Source organism: Lutra lutra, chromosome 11 (genome assembly GCF_902655055.1).
Source record: "Lutra lutra chromosome 11, mLutLut1.2, whole genome shotgun sequence".
NCBI classification, from domain to species: Eukaryota; Metazoa; Chordata; class Mammalia; order Carnivora; family Mustelidae; genus Lutra; species Lutra lutra.
In genome coordinates this window covers 41,499,755-41,518,857 of record NC_062288.1, presented here as the reverse complement: position 1 = coordinate 41,518,857, position 19,103 = coordinate 41,499,755, and the positions used below count along the sequence as shown (strand labels likewise).

The 19,103-nt window shown below is 41.2% G+C and overlaps 1 protein-coding gene and 1 long non-coding RNA gene across 3 annotated transcripts in view; one reads left to right on the top strand and one right to left on the bottom strand.

Moving 5' to 3' along the window:
• Positions 1-19,103, bottom strand: part of LOC125081116 (uncharacterized) — a 126,827-nt gene that overhangs the window by 50,980 nt on the left and 56,744 nt on the right. The window lies entirely within an intron of this gene.
• COL28A1 (collagen type XXVIII alpha 1 chain) overlaps positions 1-19,103 on the top strand; it is a 151,583-nt gene that overhangs the window by 113,418 nt on the left and 19,062 nt on the right. For both annotated transcript variants that reach the window (XM_047695594.1, XM_047695593.1), the window contains exons 28-30: positions 13,350-13,418; positions 13,970-14,050; positions 14,142-14,177. In XM_047695594.1, coding sequence (XP_047551550.1) covers positions 13,350-13,418; positions 13,970-14,050; positions 14,142-14,177 — 186 coding nt within the window. The remainder of the gene's footprint in view (positions 1-13,349; positions 13,419-13,969; positions 14,051-14,141; positions 14,178-19,103) is intronic.

Here is a 19,103-nt window from a genome sequence, read left to right as displayed (position 1 = left end):
TGCGGGGCTCGATCCCAGGACCCTGGGATCATGACCTGAGCCAAAGGCAGAGGCTTTAACCCACTGAGCCACCCAGGCACCCCTCCCATGATCCTCTTAAGATAATAATCAATCAGAAATAAACGAGGGACCCAGTGCCATCCAGTTGTTACATTTTCACAACTTTACCAGGAAGTTTTAGCCTTGAAAATGGACAGATTTTCCTATGAGCTCATAGTCATAGCGATGACATTTCAAGAATACTAATACATTCATTATCAATTCCTATTCATCAGTGTAAGGACAGTGAGCTTTTTTTGAAAACTATTTATTGGGCATATGCAATTATGCCTTTAAATAGTAGCTCTTATATTGCAAAGGAGAAAATAGATTTTTAAGTTATTAGAATACTGGCCTTCTGAAAATTCTCCAGTTGGCGTCTGTCGGTTTTGAAAAGTGAAATCTGATGAGTCGGTAGTTCCCGCTGTGATTATTATGCCAATTTTAGAAAGAAATAAATCTTCCAGAGACCTCAGTCTGTCCTTTCCTCTTAAAATACCTTGCTGAAGTAATTTTGTGAAGTCAACATGTTTGCTGTGTTTTCCTGCTACACAGAAAATATATGCTACACATATACTTAAATAATAGTGCACACACACTCTTTGCCAGGATTGTGAGATGAGTAACACTAACATGTCCTTCAAATAGGATCTCTTTTTATTCTGCATCTAAATTTTAAAATCAGATGTTCTTTCTACTCAAACTTAAGGATATTAACTCCAATATTTAGTCCTAGCTAGTTATACAAAATTTTATTTTCACAGTTCATTTAATAAAAATTAAGCATATCTAAATATGCCAGACTCTGTTCTAGGTGGTTGGGGTGTATCATGAGCAAAAGAGACAAAGATTCTTGAGTCATGGAAATTGCATTCTATTGCCAACAAATAAGTTATATAGTATGTTTGAAGATGAAACTGACATGGCAAAGAAAGGGAGAGCAGGGTAGGTGGGACGTGATGAAGTTTTAAGTGGGATGAAGTCATGAGAAGGTAACATTTGGACAAAGATCTGAAGGAGGTGAGGGAGGGGGTCTTGAGGATTTCTGAGGAAAGAGCATCCCAGGCAAAGAGAATAGCCTGTGCAAAAGCCCTGTTCTTGTGGGAAGGTGCCAGCCAGGTTCAAAAGAAGAGTGAAAGGACCTGTGTGGCTGGAGGTAAGGTCAGGAAGGTAATGACAGGAGGGCTGGAGTGGGGTCAATTCATATCTAGCCAGGTAGGCCCTTGTAAGGACTTTGACTCTTATTCAGAGTCTTGTGGGGAGTTGTTTCTGGGTTCCAGCCCACACTGTGATTTGGTCTGACTTATGTTGAAAAAGAATGACTGTGGCTGGTAGGCTGAGAATAGACTGTCTGAGGACCAAGACTGAACTAGGGAGGCTATTTAGGAATCCAGGCAATTACAAATGATATTTGAAAATCTGGGTTTTATAATCTAGTTCACATAAATTTAACTTCCTTGGAAAGGATTTATATCTAGTTGCCTGTATCTGAAAGTAGAAACATGTGACAAGAAACATTCTGGCACAATTGATGCCACACACATAAATCAGGTTGCAGATCTCCCAACAGAGTTTAAGCTCCTGAACCAAACTGAACTGTATTTTATATATGGATTGTGTGCATATATAAGGAATCTTAACCCTAGAGATGTGTTTTCATTACATTTCTGGAGAAAACAAAGGTGGAATTTTCCTCTTGCCTTTTGACTTTCTCCCTTCCCTTTTTTTCTTTCTCCTCAGTCTATGATAACCATCTGCTGAAAACATGAGGGGTGAAATTATGAGGTTTAGGTCGTGGATGTGACAGAAATACCACTTGTTGCCTGACTTCCCTGCCAAATGCCAGTAAAAGAGGGTTCTGTCTTCTATTGGCTATTAGAAAACATTCTAGAATATACTTCTTAATAAACAAAACCCTCATCCATAGTAAAGATCTATAATTTTTTTCTATAAAGATTCTATAATTTTACTATATATATATACTATTTTACTATATATATAATTTTACTATAAAGAATTTTTATAAAGTTTCTATAATTTTACTATTTTAAAAGATTTTATTTATTTGAGGGCAAAAGAGAGAGGGAGAGAGAGAGCACAGGCAGGGGCAAGGGCAGAGAGAGAGAGAAGCAGACTCTCCACTGAGCAGGGAGAACATGCAGGGCTCCATCCCAGGACCCTGTGATCATGACCTGAACTGAAGGCAGACATTTAACCAACTGAGCCACCCAGGTACCCGCATTCTATAATTTTAAAAACCTTCACAGAATTATATATCAAGAAAATAAATCTAAAGAGTTTTTAGTGTATACCTAAAGACATAGCTTCAAAAGTTAGAAAGACTAAATAATAATAATAATAAGTTAGCAAGACTATATAATCTGGGCATCCAATCTTAAGTCTTCTCAACCCCTCAGTTCTGAAAGTCTTTCAGTTCCTGTGTACCCTGGCCCCAGTGCTTCTGTGTGTGCTCTCTCTCTTCCTGGAGCGATCCCTTTCACTCCCTACCTACTAAAGAAGCTAATGATTTTTTTTTAATGTTGAAAGTATACAGCATAATGACTTTACCTACATACGTGATTACTGCAATTACCGTAGTTAAAATCCGCATCTCATATAGATAAAAAATATAAAGTAAATGAAAAAGACATAAAAGATTTTCCCTTGTGATGAGAACGCTAAGGATTTACTCTCTTAACACCTTTCAAATATATCATAAAGCAGTATTAACTGTGATCATGTTGTACATTATATCCCTGATTCTTATCTCTCTTACAGCTAGATCTTTATACCTTTTGACCACATTTATTCACTCTCCCTACCTTTACTCCTTGCCTCTGGTAACCACAAATCTGCTTTCTTTTCCCATGAGGTTTTTTTTTTTCGTTTTTTCTTCTATTTTTTTGAAGGTTCCATATAAAATGAAAAAAATATAGTATTTGTTTTTCTCTTTCTGAATTATTTCAGTTAGCACAGTGCCCTCCAAATCCATCACTGTTGTCACAAATGGCAGGATTTCCTTTTTTATGGCTGATTAATAGTCCCATGTATATAACACAACTTCCTTATTCATTTATCAGTTGGTGGGCGTTCAGGTTTTCTGTCTTGCCTGTTAAAAATAATGCCTCCATGAACATGGAGTGCAGATATCTCTTTGACATTTTGTTTTCTATGGATATGTTCCTAGAAGTAGAATTTCTGGATCATGTAATTGTATTTTTTAATTTTTAAAGGAAACTCCATACTGCTTTTCATAGTGACTGTACCAATCTGCAATCCTACCAACAATGGATGAGGTGTCCCTTTGCTTTAGCTCCTTGCCAGGATTTGTTATCACTTGTCTTTTTGATGATAGCTTTCTAACCAAGGTAAGGTGATATCTAATTGTGTTTTTTATTTGTGTTTCCCTGATAAACACTGAGTAATGTATAGAATTGCTGAATCATTATATTGTATACCTGAAACTAATAGAACACTGTATGTTAACTATATTGGAGTTAAAACTAAGAACTGAGTAAAAAAATTACCACTGACTAAACAATAATAAATAAATCTGAAAATGTATTCATTTTCAGAGGTAAAGAAATGATCAACAAGATGCAAGGACATCCTACAGAACTAAAAAAACTGCAGACCATACATTTGATAAGTGGTTAATATCATAAATATAGAAAGAATTTATACAATTCAATAGCAAAGAAAAAAACAAATAATGGAATTAAACAATAAACAAAAGTCCTGAATGGACATTTTCCCAAAGAACATATATGAACAGCTAGCGGGTAGAGGAAAAGGTGCCGGACATTACTAACCATCAGGGAAGGAAGCTTACTCTTATTCCCATTTCAAGGTTCATATTAGGTAGCACTTCTCCCAGAAGCCTTCCCTTACACACCAAAATGAGCTCATTCCTTCTGAGCCATAGAATAAATATATTTATAATTTACCACTTCTCATTGTATGAGATAATGGCAATGCAACCAGACTTGACAAGAAGCAGCAAAATATCCTCAGGGTTAACTCTATTTACTTTGTTGATGATATCATACACTGGAAGTAAATCTTTTTTTTTTTCCTTTTTTTTTTTTTTTAGATTTTCTTTATTTTATTTGTCAGAGAGAGAGAGAGCACAAGCAGGCAGAGTGGCAGGCAGAGGTAGAGGGAGAAGCGGGCTCCCCACTGAGCAAGGAGTCCAATGGGGACTCGATCCCAGGACCCTGGGATCCTGATCTGAGCCAAAGACAGTCACTTAACTGACTGAGCCAGCCAGGCCCCAAGCATCCCTGGAAGTAAATTTTAATAACGTCCACCAATGTGGAAAACAAACAGTTCTCCAGATTATCCAGCTGTATTGATAGTAGATTCTAAAGTATGAATGAAAGGAACAGAGGGCTCAAGGCAATATGTCTCCCACTAGGAGAATCTCTTTACCACCCGTTTTTGCTTATTTTGTCAAAAACACTTTTTCTGGGGGGCCATGTCCTTTGTCCTTCTTCACTCTGCATTCCTAGCCCATGATATTTCATTCTCCATGTTAAAAAGTGGGGTAGGATACACCTGGGTGGCTCAGTCAGTTAAATGACCAACTCTTGATTTTGGCTTGGGTCATGATCTTGGTTCCTGGGATCAAGGCCCCCTTTGGGCACAATGCTCAGTGGGACACCTGCTTGATGATTCTCTCCCACTCTCTCTCCCCCTGCTTGCATGCTCTCTCTCTAAAATAAATAAGTGTTAAAAAAAAAAATAAGTGGGATAGAAGCTTAGGCAGTGGAAGGAGGAATTGGGCATTCTTAATTAGGGATTTGTAATAAGAACCCAGGCCTGGCACACTCAAGGAGCATCAGTGACAGAATGACCAGACTACAGTGGGTCATGAACAAGATTATATTTGCATAGTGGAGCAACCTGATATAAGTCATGTTTTAAAAGGATGTTTCCAGCAGCATGTGGCAAATAGACTGTGGGGGGTACAAAGACAAAGAGTTGAGATAGGAAGATATAGCCAAAGTGCACATGAGGGCTGGTGGTGGTTCAGCCAAACATGGTAATGGTAGAAATGGGAAGGGGTGGTTGGATTCTTGCATAGATGTAGGGTATAAGATAAAAGAGTCAAGGATGACTAAGATTTTTGACCTGAGCCACTGAAAGGATAGGCTTGCCATTTTCTGAGCTGGGAGAGACTGTAAGGAAATGGGGATGACTAAGTATGGAGGAAATCAATTCACATAATCTGAAATTTAAATTTGAACATGTGAAGCTAAATCTTTAGTGGAGCTGTTAGATATTTATCTGGGGATAGAAATCTAGAGTTCAGAGGAGAGATCATCAACACAGGAAATATAAATTTGGTTTAACAGTCTATTGATAGTGAAGTCTTGAGCATGGATGGGAACATGTGGGGAGTGAATGTAGAGAGACAGAGAAGAAAAGAGATCCAAGGAGTGGGCATGGGTCCTCGAGCCCTTGGCAGTTTGTACGATGAAGAGGACACAGCAAAGGAGACTGCAAAGTGGTAGGCAGAGAACCAAGAGGAAGTGGGTCCTGGAAGCCAAGTGAGGAAGTATCTCAAGGAGCACATGGTCATCTAGTTTCAATGCTGCTGATTGTTTGAGAGGTGAAAAGTGGTCATTAGATTTGACAACACAGAAGTCATTAGTAACCTTGACAAGAGCCATGTGTATGCACACGTGCACACACACACACACACACACACACACCATGGAACAAATCATGGAAAAAATCTTAACAATTGATGAGTTGGGGTGAAGGAAATATGGGATATCTTTGTATTTTATTGTAATTTTTCTGTAGTTTGAATTAAAATAAAAAGCATAAAAATGAGACAATGGTAAGAAAGTAAAGGAAGATAGAGCACATCAGCAAGAGTTTGAAAATAATGTCACTAGAGATGGAGTAGTAGAGTGATATGTGTGATTAAGGAAGTTTCTTTTTTTTTTTTTAATTTTTTTTATTTTTTCAGCATAACAATATTCATTATTTTTGCACCACACCCAGTGCTCCATGCAATCCGTGCCCTCTACAATATCCACCACCTGGTGCCCCCAACCTCCCACCCCCCACCCCTTCAAAATTCTCAGATCGTTTTTCAGAGTCCATAGTCTCTCATGGTTCACCTCCCCTTCTAATTTCCCTCAACTCCCTTCTCCTCTCCATCTCCCCTTGTCCTCCATGCTATTTGTTATGCAACACAAATAAGTGAAACCATATGATAATTGACTCTCTCTGCTTGACTTATTTCACTCAGCATAATCTCAAGGAAGTTTCTTTTTAAAGAATTATTTATTTGAGAGAGAAGGGGCACTGGCTCAGTCTGTAAAGCATCTGCCTTCAGCTCAGTTCATGATCTCAGGGTCCTGGGATTGAGTCCCGCATCAGGCTCCCTGATCAGTGGGGTGTCCGCTTCTCTCTCTCCCTCTGCCTGCCACACCTCCTGCTTGTGCACTTTCTCTCTCTCTGACAAATAAATAAATACATATTTATTTGAGGGGGGAGGAGAAGAGGAAGAGAGAGAGAAAAACTTAAGCAGACTCTGTTCACATGGGGCTAGATCTCATGACCCTGAGATGACGACCTGAGCTGAAACCAGGAGTTGGACACTTAACAACTGTGCCACTCAGGTGTCCTAAGGAACTTTTTCTTAAGGATGGGAGAGATTGTATATATGTATGTATGTATACACATTGTTTGCTGATGGAAAAGTTGTAGTGAACAGGACAATATTCATGATGTCAAAGAGAAAGCAGGTGCTAGAGACATGCCTGTGATTTTTTTAAACTAGAAGAGGCTTCTACTAATTTGTCCCCCATATCAAACAAGAATCTATTCTACAACATTCTAAAGGGCATCTGGCCATTCACACCCTGCTTGGACACCCCAAGGATGGAAGCTTTGTACCTTTCTTACATGTTTCCCAATGGCCCTGTAGCAAATTTAAGAAGATTTGTTACTTTTTAAAAAAGAAAATAATGCAGATTGTATCTTTTTAAAATTAATGTAATTTTCTTTATTTTACTTAAAAATATACTTGGGTATCTTTGTCCTTCCCATTTTTTGAAAAAAAAAATTATTTTCAGCTATTGTTTTAATTTTTGATTGTGGTAAGAATACTTAGCATGAGATCTACCTACTTAACAAATTTCTGCGTGCACGGTATGGTATTGTTAACTGTAGGCATTACATTATGCAATCCATCTTTAGAACTTACTCCTCTTGCATAACTGAGACTTTTATGTCCATCAAACGACAGCCCGTTCTCGCCCTCGTCCTCGCCCCTGGCAACTACCATTCTACTCTGCGCGACTTGGACCATTGGGTCAGCGCATGTTGTGCAATCATAGTGTTTGTCCTTGCAGGTTTCAAACCATTTTTAGGAACAGACTCAAAATCCGTCCCTGCATCTGTAAAAAGCAAACCATTTTTCCACCTATCACTGGGCACAATGGGACTAGATCACCATGGGAATGAAAATCAAGAATAATGAAGCCACGTTGTTCCACTTAAGCCCATTAGGACCATATCCTGGCCAGGTACCAAGTGAGCCTGGGCTGCACTCCAGCGGAAGGCTCGCCCGCTAACACATACCTTACACGGTGACTCTACTCCCAGCCGAATGGGCTGCTTTACTGAAAGAGCATTAATTACGCGGCCCTAGCCATGTTAGAGAAGGCTAACATGTCAAAATGAGTTAAATTAAAGGAATTCAATTCCACAAAGGAAAGGATTTTAAGAAACTGGAGGCTCCTGATTTTCAGGCTAGAGACGGAGAAACTGCCTGGCTTCTACCCTGTGCCAAGACAGACCTGAGGACACAAAATCAGCAGAGCCTTCGAGATCAAGAGAGTCCATACTCTCTCTTTGGAGAGAATTATTGTTGAAAGCATCGGTGTGAAATCAAATATAATCTGAGGAGTTGGGGAAGGTTTGCAAAAGCCTCGATTTTATCATTTATATACTTGCCCCAGGTTATTCTAGCAATTTCCTTAAAGTATGTCTAGCTGTCTCATTATCTGGCTCAGTCCTTCACACAAGGCGCACACCATCAAAGACAGTTGCTAGTTATAACAGGAGAATGTGACAAAAGGGATTCAGGAGGAAGGGGATAGGCGCCAATGCCAGACCACTGCATTGTTCTGGGGTCTCTGGGTAAGCACCTTCCATCTGCATGGACAATTATATATACTCCATAGGCCACAAACAAAATGCCATGTTCCTTCCAAAGTGAATTAGCTGTGTCCATGAAGCCTAAGAAAAGAATTCCTTTCAATACAGAATGGTTCCTGGATTTGAGGCCAAATACTCAGATAACTATTCAAGCAGGTCACCATGTCTTGCTCACTCTGCCATTTACCCACTAACTCAACATCTTAATATAGCACTGGCTTCTTTCTTCGAGTTGCTTTTCATTTGAAGGTCTGCTTGAGTAATCTTGTACTTTCAAAATTTATCAACATTTGTATTCTCTTATATGACACCATAAAATTATCAACATCAGAAAATTATCATTGCTATACTACTGTTTACTCTATAGACCCTATTCATTTTGCCAAACATTCTATTTATTCTTTGTGTTTTCTAAAATACTTATTTTATTCTTTAGTCAAAGATTATTTATATACAGCAAAATTCACCCTTTTAAATGTACAGTGTTACGAGTTCCAGCAAACAAATAGGAGGCCTCTACTGGTCTGGGCTAAGGAAGTTTTCCTGACCCTTCCCCAGTAGTGGGACATCTCTAATGGTCTGGGATCCATGCCTGCAAGTTTATTCCTTTCCCCAGCTCCCATGGGTCATCTTTGCCCTAAAGTGACAGTGCTGGCTATATCTCTCTGGCAGCTTAAGACTTTTGTCATACAGGAGGCTTTGTGCCTTTTGCTGGGGTGCACCGCGTCCCTCCCCGGGGCCTGAACCGTTAGGGAAGCTTTGGGACTCACCTTGTCCCCAGCCTTTCTTATGAGCACTGGTGAGGTCCCCAAAGAGTCTGTGAGTGGGTATAAATTCCCCTGTGTCTGTGTCTGAAGCTTCCAGGGGTCCTGTCCTCTCCCATGAGCCCACACTCAGCCTTTAGCAACTGATCAAGAATTTTAGCTGAATTCTTCCAGCTTGTATGACATTGGTGTTTCCAACATGTAAGTGCCGATGTCCTGTCTCTCCTTAGAGGATCCTCTATTTCCTTAGATTTTGAATCACAGGGTTGCCCCACAGCCACAGTTCTATGATGTGCTCAAAGAGAAAGCTGGACTTCCGTAGATTGTTTACCATTTTTTGTTGTGGATTTAAGATTAAAAGCAGCCTTTTCTAGTTTCTATACCCTAAAGGGAAGGGAGAAGCTCACTTTATAGTTTTGGATCATCATGAATCATGAATTTGATTTCTTTCCTTACTGTACGTGAATTATCTGGAAAATGAAAATGATCACATCTGCAGCAGGATGGATCTAAGTGGGAGATAGAGTGGTGGAGAAGCTGGGCTTGAAATGTGGATTTAATTATACCTTCAGATAGACACGTTCTTTCCTGTAGCAGCTTCTGATCCAGGCTGAAATAATTGCATCTCATCTTCCTGAGACTTGTAAGGAAGAGTATGATGGGCTAGCACTCAGCTCTGCCAAATTAAGGGGTTTGCTTGCTATTAGCTAGGTAGCGCACTCTGAAAGTTAGAGGAAGACTTCCAAGTATTTCGAAGGGAAGCTGACAAAAAGAAAAAAAAAAAGGCTTTCGTATAGGGAAACACAGCTGCCTGGAATAGCTACATGTGGGACAATTATATAGAAAATGTCTATAATGTGAAGTGGTGCAAATAAATTCCTGACCCTGGAGATGATCCTAACACGCCGAGTGGCTACTTGGAGGTTTTCCCCTCAGGGCATAGCAGTGAAGCTGCAGTAGCTTTTTTTTTTTTTTTTTTTTAAAGATTTTTTATTTATTTATTTGACAGAGAGAGAGGCAGGCAGAGAGAGAGGAGGAAGCAGGCTCCCTGCTGAGCAGAGAGCCCGATGCGGGGCTTGATCCCAGGACCCTGAGATCATGACCTGAGCCGAAGGCAGCGGCTTAACCCACTGAGCCACCCAGGTGCCCCAAAGCTGCAGTAGCTTTTAAGTTTGCTAGGAAATTGTGTAATTTCTTAAAGGAAGCTAGTTAGTCACAAACATTTATTGGACATCTATATTAGCCGTTGCAAGGCATGTAAAAGAGATAATTATTCTGAATAATTGCCAGAAAGGTATCAAGTTCTTTCTGGACCCACTTTGTCTGAGGGTATGGTTCTCAGGGACCATTCCCCATCACACCCCAGGTCCTGCAGGCGGGGACAAAGCCAGTTATACAGCTGCTCCTAGTGCTCTCTCCTGAACCTTTAATCCCCTTCCACTTGGCTTCGAAACCTCCTGACACCACCCCCACGCCCCAAGCTCAGGTCCCAGGCATCTCAAGGATCTCCCTGACAACCTCGCACCACCTTTCAACCAGGTACCTGGTCCTATAAAGATGTCCTACTTCGCCTCTGTAAACAAAACAAAACAAAAACCTCAGAAAACGAATTTATGCCAAAATGCCATTTACGGACACATCTTTCTTAAGAGGATATCTTTCTTATAGTTTTTGGTTTTTATTTTCTTTTTAATTAGAACAGAAAATGGCTGATTCTCAGGCAGGTGTCTCGCCACCATCCTCCATACAACTCTGGGAGCTGACCACCCAGTCTGTATGTAGACAAACCCCTCTAGCCTTTATTTTCTCGATGAGGCTGCATATCCACTCTCAGAGCATGGTTTTCAGCAAGTGTAATGGGGTTGGTCTGTGTTCCACATATTCTTGTCTGTTTCTCTTCACACCCATGTTAGCTGGGCCATCGTGGGAAACAGAACAGGTTTTTGTCTCCTCCCCGTTCTCCTATTTGAATCTCTAGCTTGCACAAGCTGCACATTGATGTACCATCTCTGGCATGTTCCACAGGCACCAATCCCTATCCAGGGTTCTGGGGCTCTCTGTACCACCATGTTTCCTGGTGGGAAAAAACTATTCTCTCTTGACTATGAACTGAATAGGGAAGACCACTGATCCCTGCCTATCTCCCATTACCACTGAGGCAAATAACAGAGGGGGTACTTTTTTGGCAGTGAGCCTCCTCAGATGGGCCTGAGACATCCATGCACAATGCCGCAGAAACCCTCACCGTGGGACCACTATGCCATGGCACTGTGCCTGCCTCAAGAGTCACCAAGGTGAAAAAGACCATCTACAAATGGGTTCTCAGCAATCTGATCTTTGTAAGAAACTTGGTCTGAGCCAAATTGAGGAAGCAAAACTGTAACCCCATACCTGCCTTCCATTTAGAAGTACAACATGGCAGGGGTGCCTGGGTGGCTCAGTGGGTTAAAGCCTCTGCCTTCAGCTCGGGTCATGATCTCAGGGTCCTGGGATCGAGCCCCACATCGGGCTCTCTGCTCAACAGGGAGCCTGCTTCCCCCTCTCTCTCTCTCTGCCTGCCTCTCTGCCTTCTTGTGATCTCTCTCTGTCAAATAAATAAAATCTTAAAAAAAAAAATAAGTACAACATGGCAGAGATGATAAGTACCTAAAAGTTCAGCTGAGCCAGCCTACTGAGAGGGGCTAGTGATGGGTCCAGCAAGAGCTGAACACTTCATTTCAACAAGAGTCTCCAATTATATTCATCCTATGTTGTACCTATCTATGTAAGATTTGTTTTAAGGAAACGTTCCCCCCAGGGAGGTATGCAAGTGTGCAAAGATATGTAACAGTCTTCACCAAAGCATTATTTGTAATTGGGAAATACTGGAAACAACCTAAATGTCCATCACTAGGATAATGAATAATTTGTCTAGTTATTTAATAGCATACTGTACAGCAGAGGAAATTAACAAACTAGAACTATGTATATGTACCCAGATCTACTTCAAATAGATAATGCCGAGATTTCAAATACAAGTTGGATGCAGAGATATATCACTTACTTCAAGTTTAAACTATTAAATATTGTCCATGATCTTAGATTATATATATGTAGTTAAAACATAAAAACATAGATATGGGGAGTGATGCATGTCAATTTCAGAAAGAGATTTCCCCTTCTTAGGGGAAGGGGATTGGGTACATCAGGGGTCTCAGGGGTATCTGCACCCCTGAATTTTATTTTTAAGTATAAGTGAGTGTTTGCCTTTTTTAGTATACATTTTGTGTGTCTGAAGTATTTCATTATAATACTTTGAAAAAGAAAGCGTTTTGTTGATTTTTTTAAAGTTTGAAAGCCAGTGAGCTAGGAAGGGGGGCTGAGGAATGCTGATACTCAAAGTTACAGTGGTCTCCAAGCAAGCCTCTGTGACTCCCTGAAGACTCCCTTCTAAAACCCATCCTCCCTTCTGGAATAGTGGTTCTCAAGCCCTAGCAGGCCTATGGCAAAAGGAATATTTTACCCCAACCCCCATCCTGGATTCTCATTTCAGTCTGAGGTTTTCATTAAGCATACCAGTGAATCTAGTAGGTGTAGTCAGGGTCCCTTTGAGAAAGATGTTCAAGGTAAGCAAATGAAGTCTCAGCAGCTCATGGTCCTACAAACCTTTGTCATAGACTTATTGCTAACAATGACTTAGAGCTAAGTAGCATCAGAATGATGACTTTGTATACCCAGGAGGGATTATTTCTGTTTCAAGCTCAACACGGTTTTGGGGGTTGGGGAGCAGGAGAAAAAGTTAAGGTAAGGGAGGGAGCAGTTAAAAACAATGCAATGAAAAACATTTTTATTTTCTGAATTAGGGAATTACTAAATCAATAGATTCATGGTACCAATTATCAAGGCTGGAACTAACAGTATATGGTAATTATATAAACAGCTCCTTGGCATTCACTGGGGAGAGATGTTGTTATATCCTCTTTTCCTCCATTATTAAGACAATACATGCTTTTAGCATATCAAAAAATATAGAAAAATGTAGAGGACATTATAAAAATCCCCACTAATATCACAACTGAAATAACACCTGGTTGTCGTTTGTGAACTGGTTGACATAATGTTCATAGTTTGAAAATTGGCCAAGGTGGGAGTAGTTATACCACAGAAATAGGCAAATGCTGTAAACCAGCTCCTTCACTTCTACCCCAGACTCAGAAGTTCAACTTTTACTAGCAAAACATCTAGCCCATCCAACATACACATTTCCCCCCAAATTTAGATAATGCTACAGTGCAGTTTTGGAACCACAGGTATATATCTGACTCAAAGAATTTTCTGAGTTATCTTGGGAAATTAATGGGCTGATCCCTTTTTTGTATTGTGTAGGGGGAGCAAGGACCTCAAGGCTTTCCAGGGCCAAAGGGCATGACAGGCCATGGCCTCCCTGGACAGAAGGTAAGTTATTTTAAGACCTTAGAAAAATGCTTGGGTTTAAGTTTTCAATAGCTTTTTGTGAGCTTTGGAAGAGCTCTCATACTGGTCATTCATCCTTATGCCTCTCAGAGGAAAAAATCCATTTAGAAGCAAATCCTTATGGATTTCCTTTCCTAACTAGAAACATGCTTACTTTATAAATCTTGTTTTCTTCATCCTTGAAAGCCAGCTGCTAAAGGAATGAATCCTTACAACATACCATGTAGAAGACACCCGAGATCTCTGCTATAAAATTTTGTAATTGTTAAACTTCCTGAAAGCAGCGAGCTGTTCTTATCGCATCTCAAGGTCTCCTCACCTTGAGATCTCTGGTTCGTCATGAATTAGATTATGGTAACTGGGGGGGACGGTAAATATAATGCCCCCTGGTTTTTTCCCTGTAGTATATTTGTATCAACCAGTACCACAGGTCTTCAAAAGAAACCACTGGCAAATGAACTAAATTTTAGAGTTTTTCTTCTTCGGCCTCAATATTTACATTCTAAACTTCTCTTTTCACTATATTCCTTTAGGGAGAACATGGAGAACAGGGCGCTATGGGAAAGAAAGGCGATAAAGGGGAAATCGGGGAGCCCGGATCTCCAGGAAGACAGGCAAGGAGTGATTTTTTAAAGTCTTACTGTAATTTTTATACATTAACTAGCTCCAATCTATATTGACTGTTATTCTTCTTCCACTAAGTAGGGGTTACAAGGACCAAAGGGAGACGTAGGACTTACGGTGAGTATCCATCCTAGAGGGTAATTGAGGGTTGGTGCTTACAAAATTACTACATTCATGTTTTAGCTTCAGAAATATGAATTCTTTGACACAGTTCCAGGTGCTATATAATGAAAGCACAGCTATAAGCCCAGTGTTGACTTAGATGCATGAGGTAATTGATCTGAACCTGAGGGAAGAGGAATGCCAGGCAGCCTTCACCCAGCCCAGTGGTGGGGTGTGACTACTTCCCTCTGACCCTGGTAGACAGGGTAACAAGGAGGTGAGCTGTTTAACAAATGACTTCTAATTTACATGATCTTCCACATTTTCAAATGGGGAGAGGGTTCTGTTTCCTGGAACTAGCTCCTTTAGGAAGTGACTCTGAGAACAGCCATCACAAAATGGAGATTGATGTACTAATTCGCTTATTCAACAAAACTTGTGAGGCATTGGCAAACTTTTCCCTATGTTCCCTACACCACTGCAAATAAAGAGCTGACTCTACAAAGCCTTACAGGGTGGGAAAGTTCTAGAATTTCTATAGCAAAATCTATTTCTTCCTTTCTTGCTGGAGGGCACTACATCTCCTGGAGTGGAGAAGAAATAGGAACCTTCTCGTTTTTCCTCCTTTTGATTTTTCAGTGGGTCATGGTCTGGGGATGCTGATCCTATGTGCTGTGCTAAGCAAATCCAGGCATAAGGGGTGGGAGTTCAGGTAGTGAAGGTAAGACACAAGAGCTGGGCATATAACAAACAGAACACATACTTTTTTTTATGTCCTGTTTGCCTTTTCGTCTTTGTTCTTCCTCACCACAAGTCAGATACCTCCAGATGCCTGTGGCATATGAAATAGCTGCATACACATTAATTCCTCCTCCTAAGTAGCAGGGAGAGTGTCTGTAAAATGCTCAGAGAAGAAATCCCGTAGGTTTATACCCTCCCTCTTACCCCAGCATGTGGAGAGGGCCTGGCTTCTTCCATCCATTAATTTGTTCACTCAGTTCACCAACATTTTTTGGGTGCATATTCTGGGTCAGGCTCTGAGATAGGCAGTGGAGCAGTAGAGATTAAGAGACTGTGTCTGTGGACGCAAGGAGCTCACAGCCCATTAGAAAGAAAGACAAACTAAGAATGTTCACCTGTCATTTGATAAATTCCATTATAGGAGTTAGATATGTGGACCCAGAACAGACAAAAGGACGTATGATGATGTTTGGAGCCAAGTTAGGCTTTTATTGCTTGAGCAAAAGATTTTTAACCCAGAGGCAGAGATCTTAGAAATGAGGATGTCATTCTGCTGACCTAGGCTTTCTAGATTCTAGAAGAGGGACTAGCAGGGAAGGACGAGTGAAGGAAGAGTGAATTTGCCTTCAATGAGAATCTAGTCTGCGACCGGATCTGTGTTAGGCTCCTTCACCTCATACCACCCTTACTTAGTACTGCTGGGTGCCCGAGGGCTCAAGTTTTAGAGCGCCCACATGGGACCCTTAGTGCTTCTTCTGCCTCACCCCTTCCCCTGGGTGAGGAGAACTCAGGGCCAAGGAGACTGAGCATCCTGAGCACATGCCTGCTCTAATCTACAGGCTGGTTACACAGGATCCCCAGGTTGCCTGCCTAAGTGACAGCACAGGCCTGCGTGCTTGGGTCCCCCAGAAGGTGGGCAAGGGGTAGCTGTTTTCAGGGAATCTGGACAGAGCTCAGAAGTGAGGACTGTTCACCCCACGAATGATGGCCCAGTCCCCGTGTAGTGTAGCAGTGTTAGGGACAGGGTGCGATGAGAAGAGGACAGGCTGGAGGCCATAGCCCTCTCTTGCCCAAGACTCCATGGTAATGTATGTGATAACTCCATGAGATAGGTACTATTATCTCTGCTTCCATGAAAGACATGCTAAATCAGAAAAGTTTTGAGCAATACGCCTGAAGTCACCTTGCTAGCAAGTAGCAGAGCCCTTGTAGCCAGAGTTGGCTTGTCTGGGACCAAATCCTAGCTACTCCCCCATGAATGCTGTTCTTAGAAGGCCTCTTTCCTCTCCCCACCCACGTTCTCTCCCTGGTCAAATATATCCCCAAACGGCTGTCAGTTGTAGATTCATTCCAGACTAGCAAACTACTCTTTTAGAAAATACCATTGACAGAGTTCAGTGTCACAATAATTCATGCCAAACTGCTTCCAAAAGGCTGTTCCTCCACCTGTCCCTTGCATGTTGGCATTTCTCAGCGTCTGACCTCAGTCTTCTTTCTCCTGGTCTTCCAACTCTAAGGCAGGGACAGCCATGAAAGGGGGGATGTATAGTTTGAAAAGGCTAATTTAATATCATAGCAAAGTTGTATGGAGAATGAAAACATAACGTCTTTATATCATAAACACGGAAAGGAATATGTTTAACCAGTGGAGGTGCAGGGACACACAGGTTTCAAAAGACTGAGAAGCTCTGCTCTAGGCAATCTCATCCGCCACCGCTATTTCCGCAGCCATCTGTAGGCTGGCCTTCCTGACATCCACCTCCAGTCTGCACTGCTCTCTTGAGCACCAAACCCTACGTCTTACTGCCTACTGGACATCCCTAACTGCATGTCCCATCCATGCATCAGACTCAGCCACACCCAAGCAGAGCCTAGTGATCTTCATCAGCGCCCACCCTGCCCCTGTTCCACTCCTCCCTATCTCAGAGAGTGGGCCAACATCATTTGCCTCCTCTGAGACTCTCTCCTCCCCCATCCTTCCAATTACTCACCAACCCCCTTCATTTTCTCTCTGAGAGTTCTCTCCAGACCAGTCCTTCCTCTCCATCACTACCACCAATCCATTCTGGTGTCACTTTCCCCCCTGAACTATTTAGAAACCTCGAACCCCTCCATTGGCAGCCATGATCACCTTTTTAAAATAAAAGTGTGATCAGATCTCTTCTTGGCTTAGGGACTATGCCTCTTCTCACCACCCAGGATAAAGTTCACACTCTTCAACATGACACAAAGACCTTCTAGAGTTCATCTGTCTTCCACATTTCCTGTCATTCTCTCTGCCACGTACCCTATGTCCTAAGTTTATTCAAGTACTGTAAGGCACAGTGTTTGTGTACTTTGTGCCCTGCCTGGAATGCTCCTCCCTTTCCCCCTCTGTCCTCCACACCTGCTCATAATCTGCCTTCCGGGACCATGGCCCCACCCTCAGGCTCCCGCACCTGGAATTCCCAGCAGACCAGTGTGGTTCCTTGGCGCCGATCCAATAGTATAGCCCTGACAAAAGTATTTATTTGTTTACTGCTTACTAGACTATGAATCTTTTGATAGGTATAAATTTGATGCCTTCATCATTGGCAAAAATAGCCAAAGTAGTCATTGAGCAATTTGAAAGGGAAAAATAAAACTATTTTAGTCAAGTAAAAGCAAAGAGGAGGAGGAAAAGATTGATATATGTGAGTATTTAAAGCATTTTAGACCTGGTTAGACCATAAAAGCACATTAAAAAGAATTTAAATGCAACTTTGATATATAAATTATTCTTAACAAGTCAATGAAAGATAAACATCTTAATAGAAAAAATGGACAAAGGACATACAAAGAATTTGCACAAGAGGATACAACTTGGAAACGTGCATGTGAAATAAAATTTAGCCTCACTAAGAATTACATAAGTATAATTTAAAACAATGTGATATCTTGTTCTATCAAATGGCAAAGATTATATAATAATAATAACCAGCATTGTGTGTCTAAAATAAAAGAGGTTTTCTTAAAACAGCCACGCATCTGACTTCAGTAATCAAGTTTTTCAGAATACTGAATCATATGGGAAATTCATTAAGATACAGGGTTAAGTGAAAAACTATAACCATAAACTTGGTGTCTAGTATTTTCTCCTTTCTAAAAATATAATGTAAATCTATGAATATATACATTTTCCCTTTCTAGACACATCCTAGTTTCCGATTTATTAAATGCCTCTCTAAATGTGGAAAAACATGACAAGGTGCCCCCCCTCCAAAAGATGACTCTAGACTTCCTCCTTTTATATAATTGTATTGTTTTGAGAGTTCTTTTTATTTAATTTTTTAAAGATTTTATTTATTTATTAGGGAGACAGATAGGATGCCCGAGAGAGAGAGAGAGAGAGGAGAGGCAAAGGGAGAGGAAGAAGGAAACTCCTCACTGAGCAAGGAGCCCAATGCGGGACTTGATCCCAGGACCCGAGCTGAAGGCAGATGCTTAACCAATTAAGCCAGGCAGCCTGAGAGAGTCCTTTTTAAGTAGCCACTTAGAATCAGTGGCTTTTTCTCGGTTTACAAAAAATACAATTTAATTAAAATGCTCTGAGTATTTTCTGTATATGCTTCTGTTAAGGCACATCACCAGCAATGTCATCTTTACCCCAATTCTATCATTATGGATATTTTTTTCTTTAAAACTTTACTTTTGCAACTGCTAGCTTTTATCTTCTTAGATCTTCTTTAGTTTTGCCTCCTTCCTGTTGAGATTTTCTGGGCTTTTCCTACGTTCATCATTCCGGTCAGCTTCCTGTCTTCGGCAAATACAGAATTCTGTTTTCCAACGTCCCATCCCAGTTATTTGTGAACGGGCTGCTCAGGGCAGCATTGGCACATTGACTTCCCCTGCCCGCCTCATCCGGGGTCTCTGCTGGAGCTGATGACAGCAGGACCAGGGAGGAGCATTCAGGGGCATTTCCGGGAAGTGCTGAAGTGAGAGTATTAGGAACCTGGGGAGGGGACTTGCAAAACTAGACGTCGGTAGAGAAAAGGAGGGAATACAGCACAGAATGAAATCTCTTTTGGCCCTGGTACCTGTCTTGGTTGCTCAGCGCATGTGGGTTAAATTGTGTTAATGTGGGTTAAGCTGATGTCATGCATTGCCCACACTTCTGTACGTAGTACTTTATGGAATTGGACCCTAAGAGTTTTGTGTGCGTAGCCTCATTTGGCCTGCACC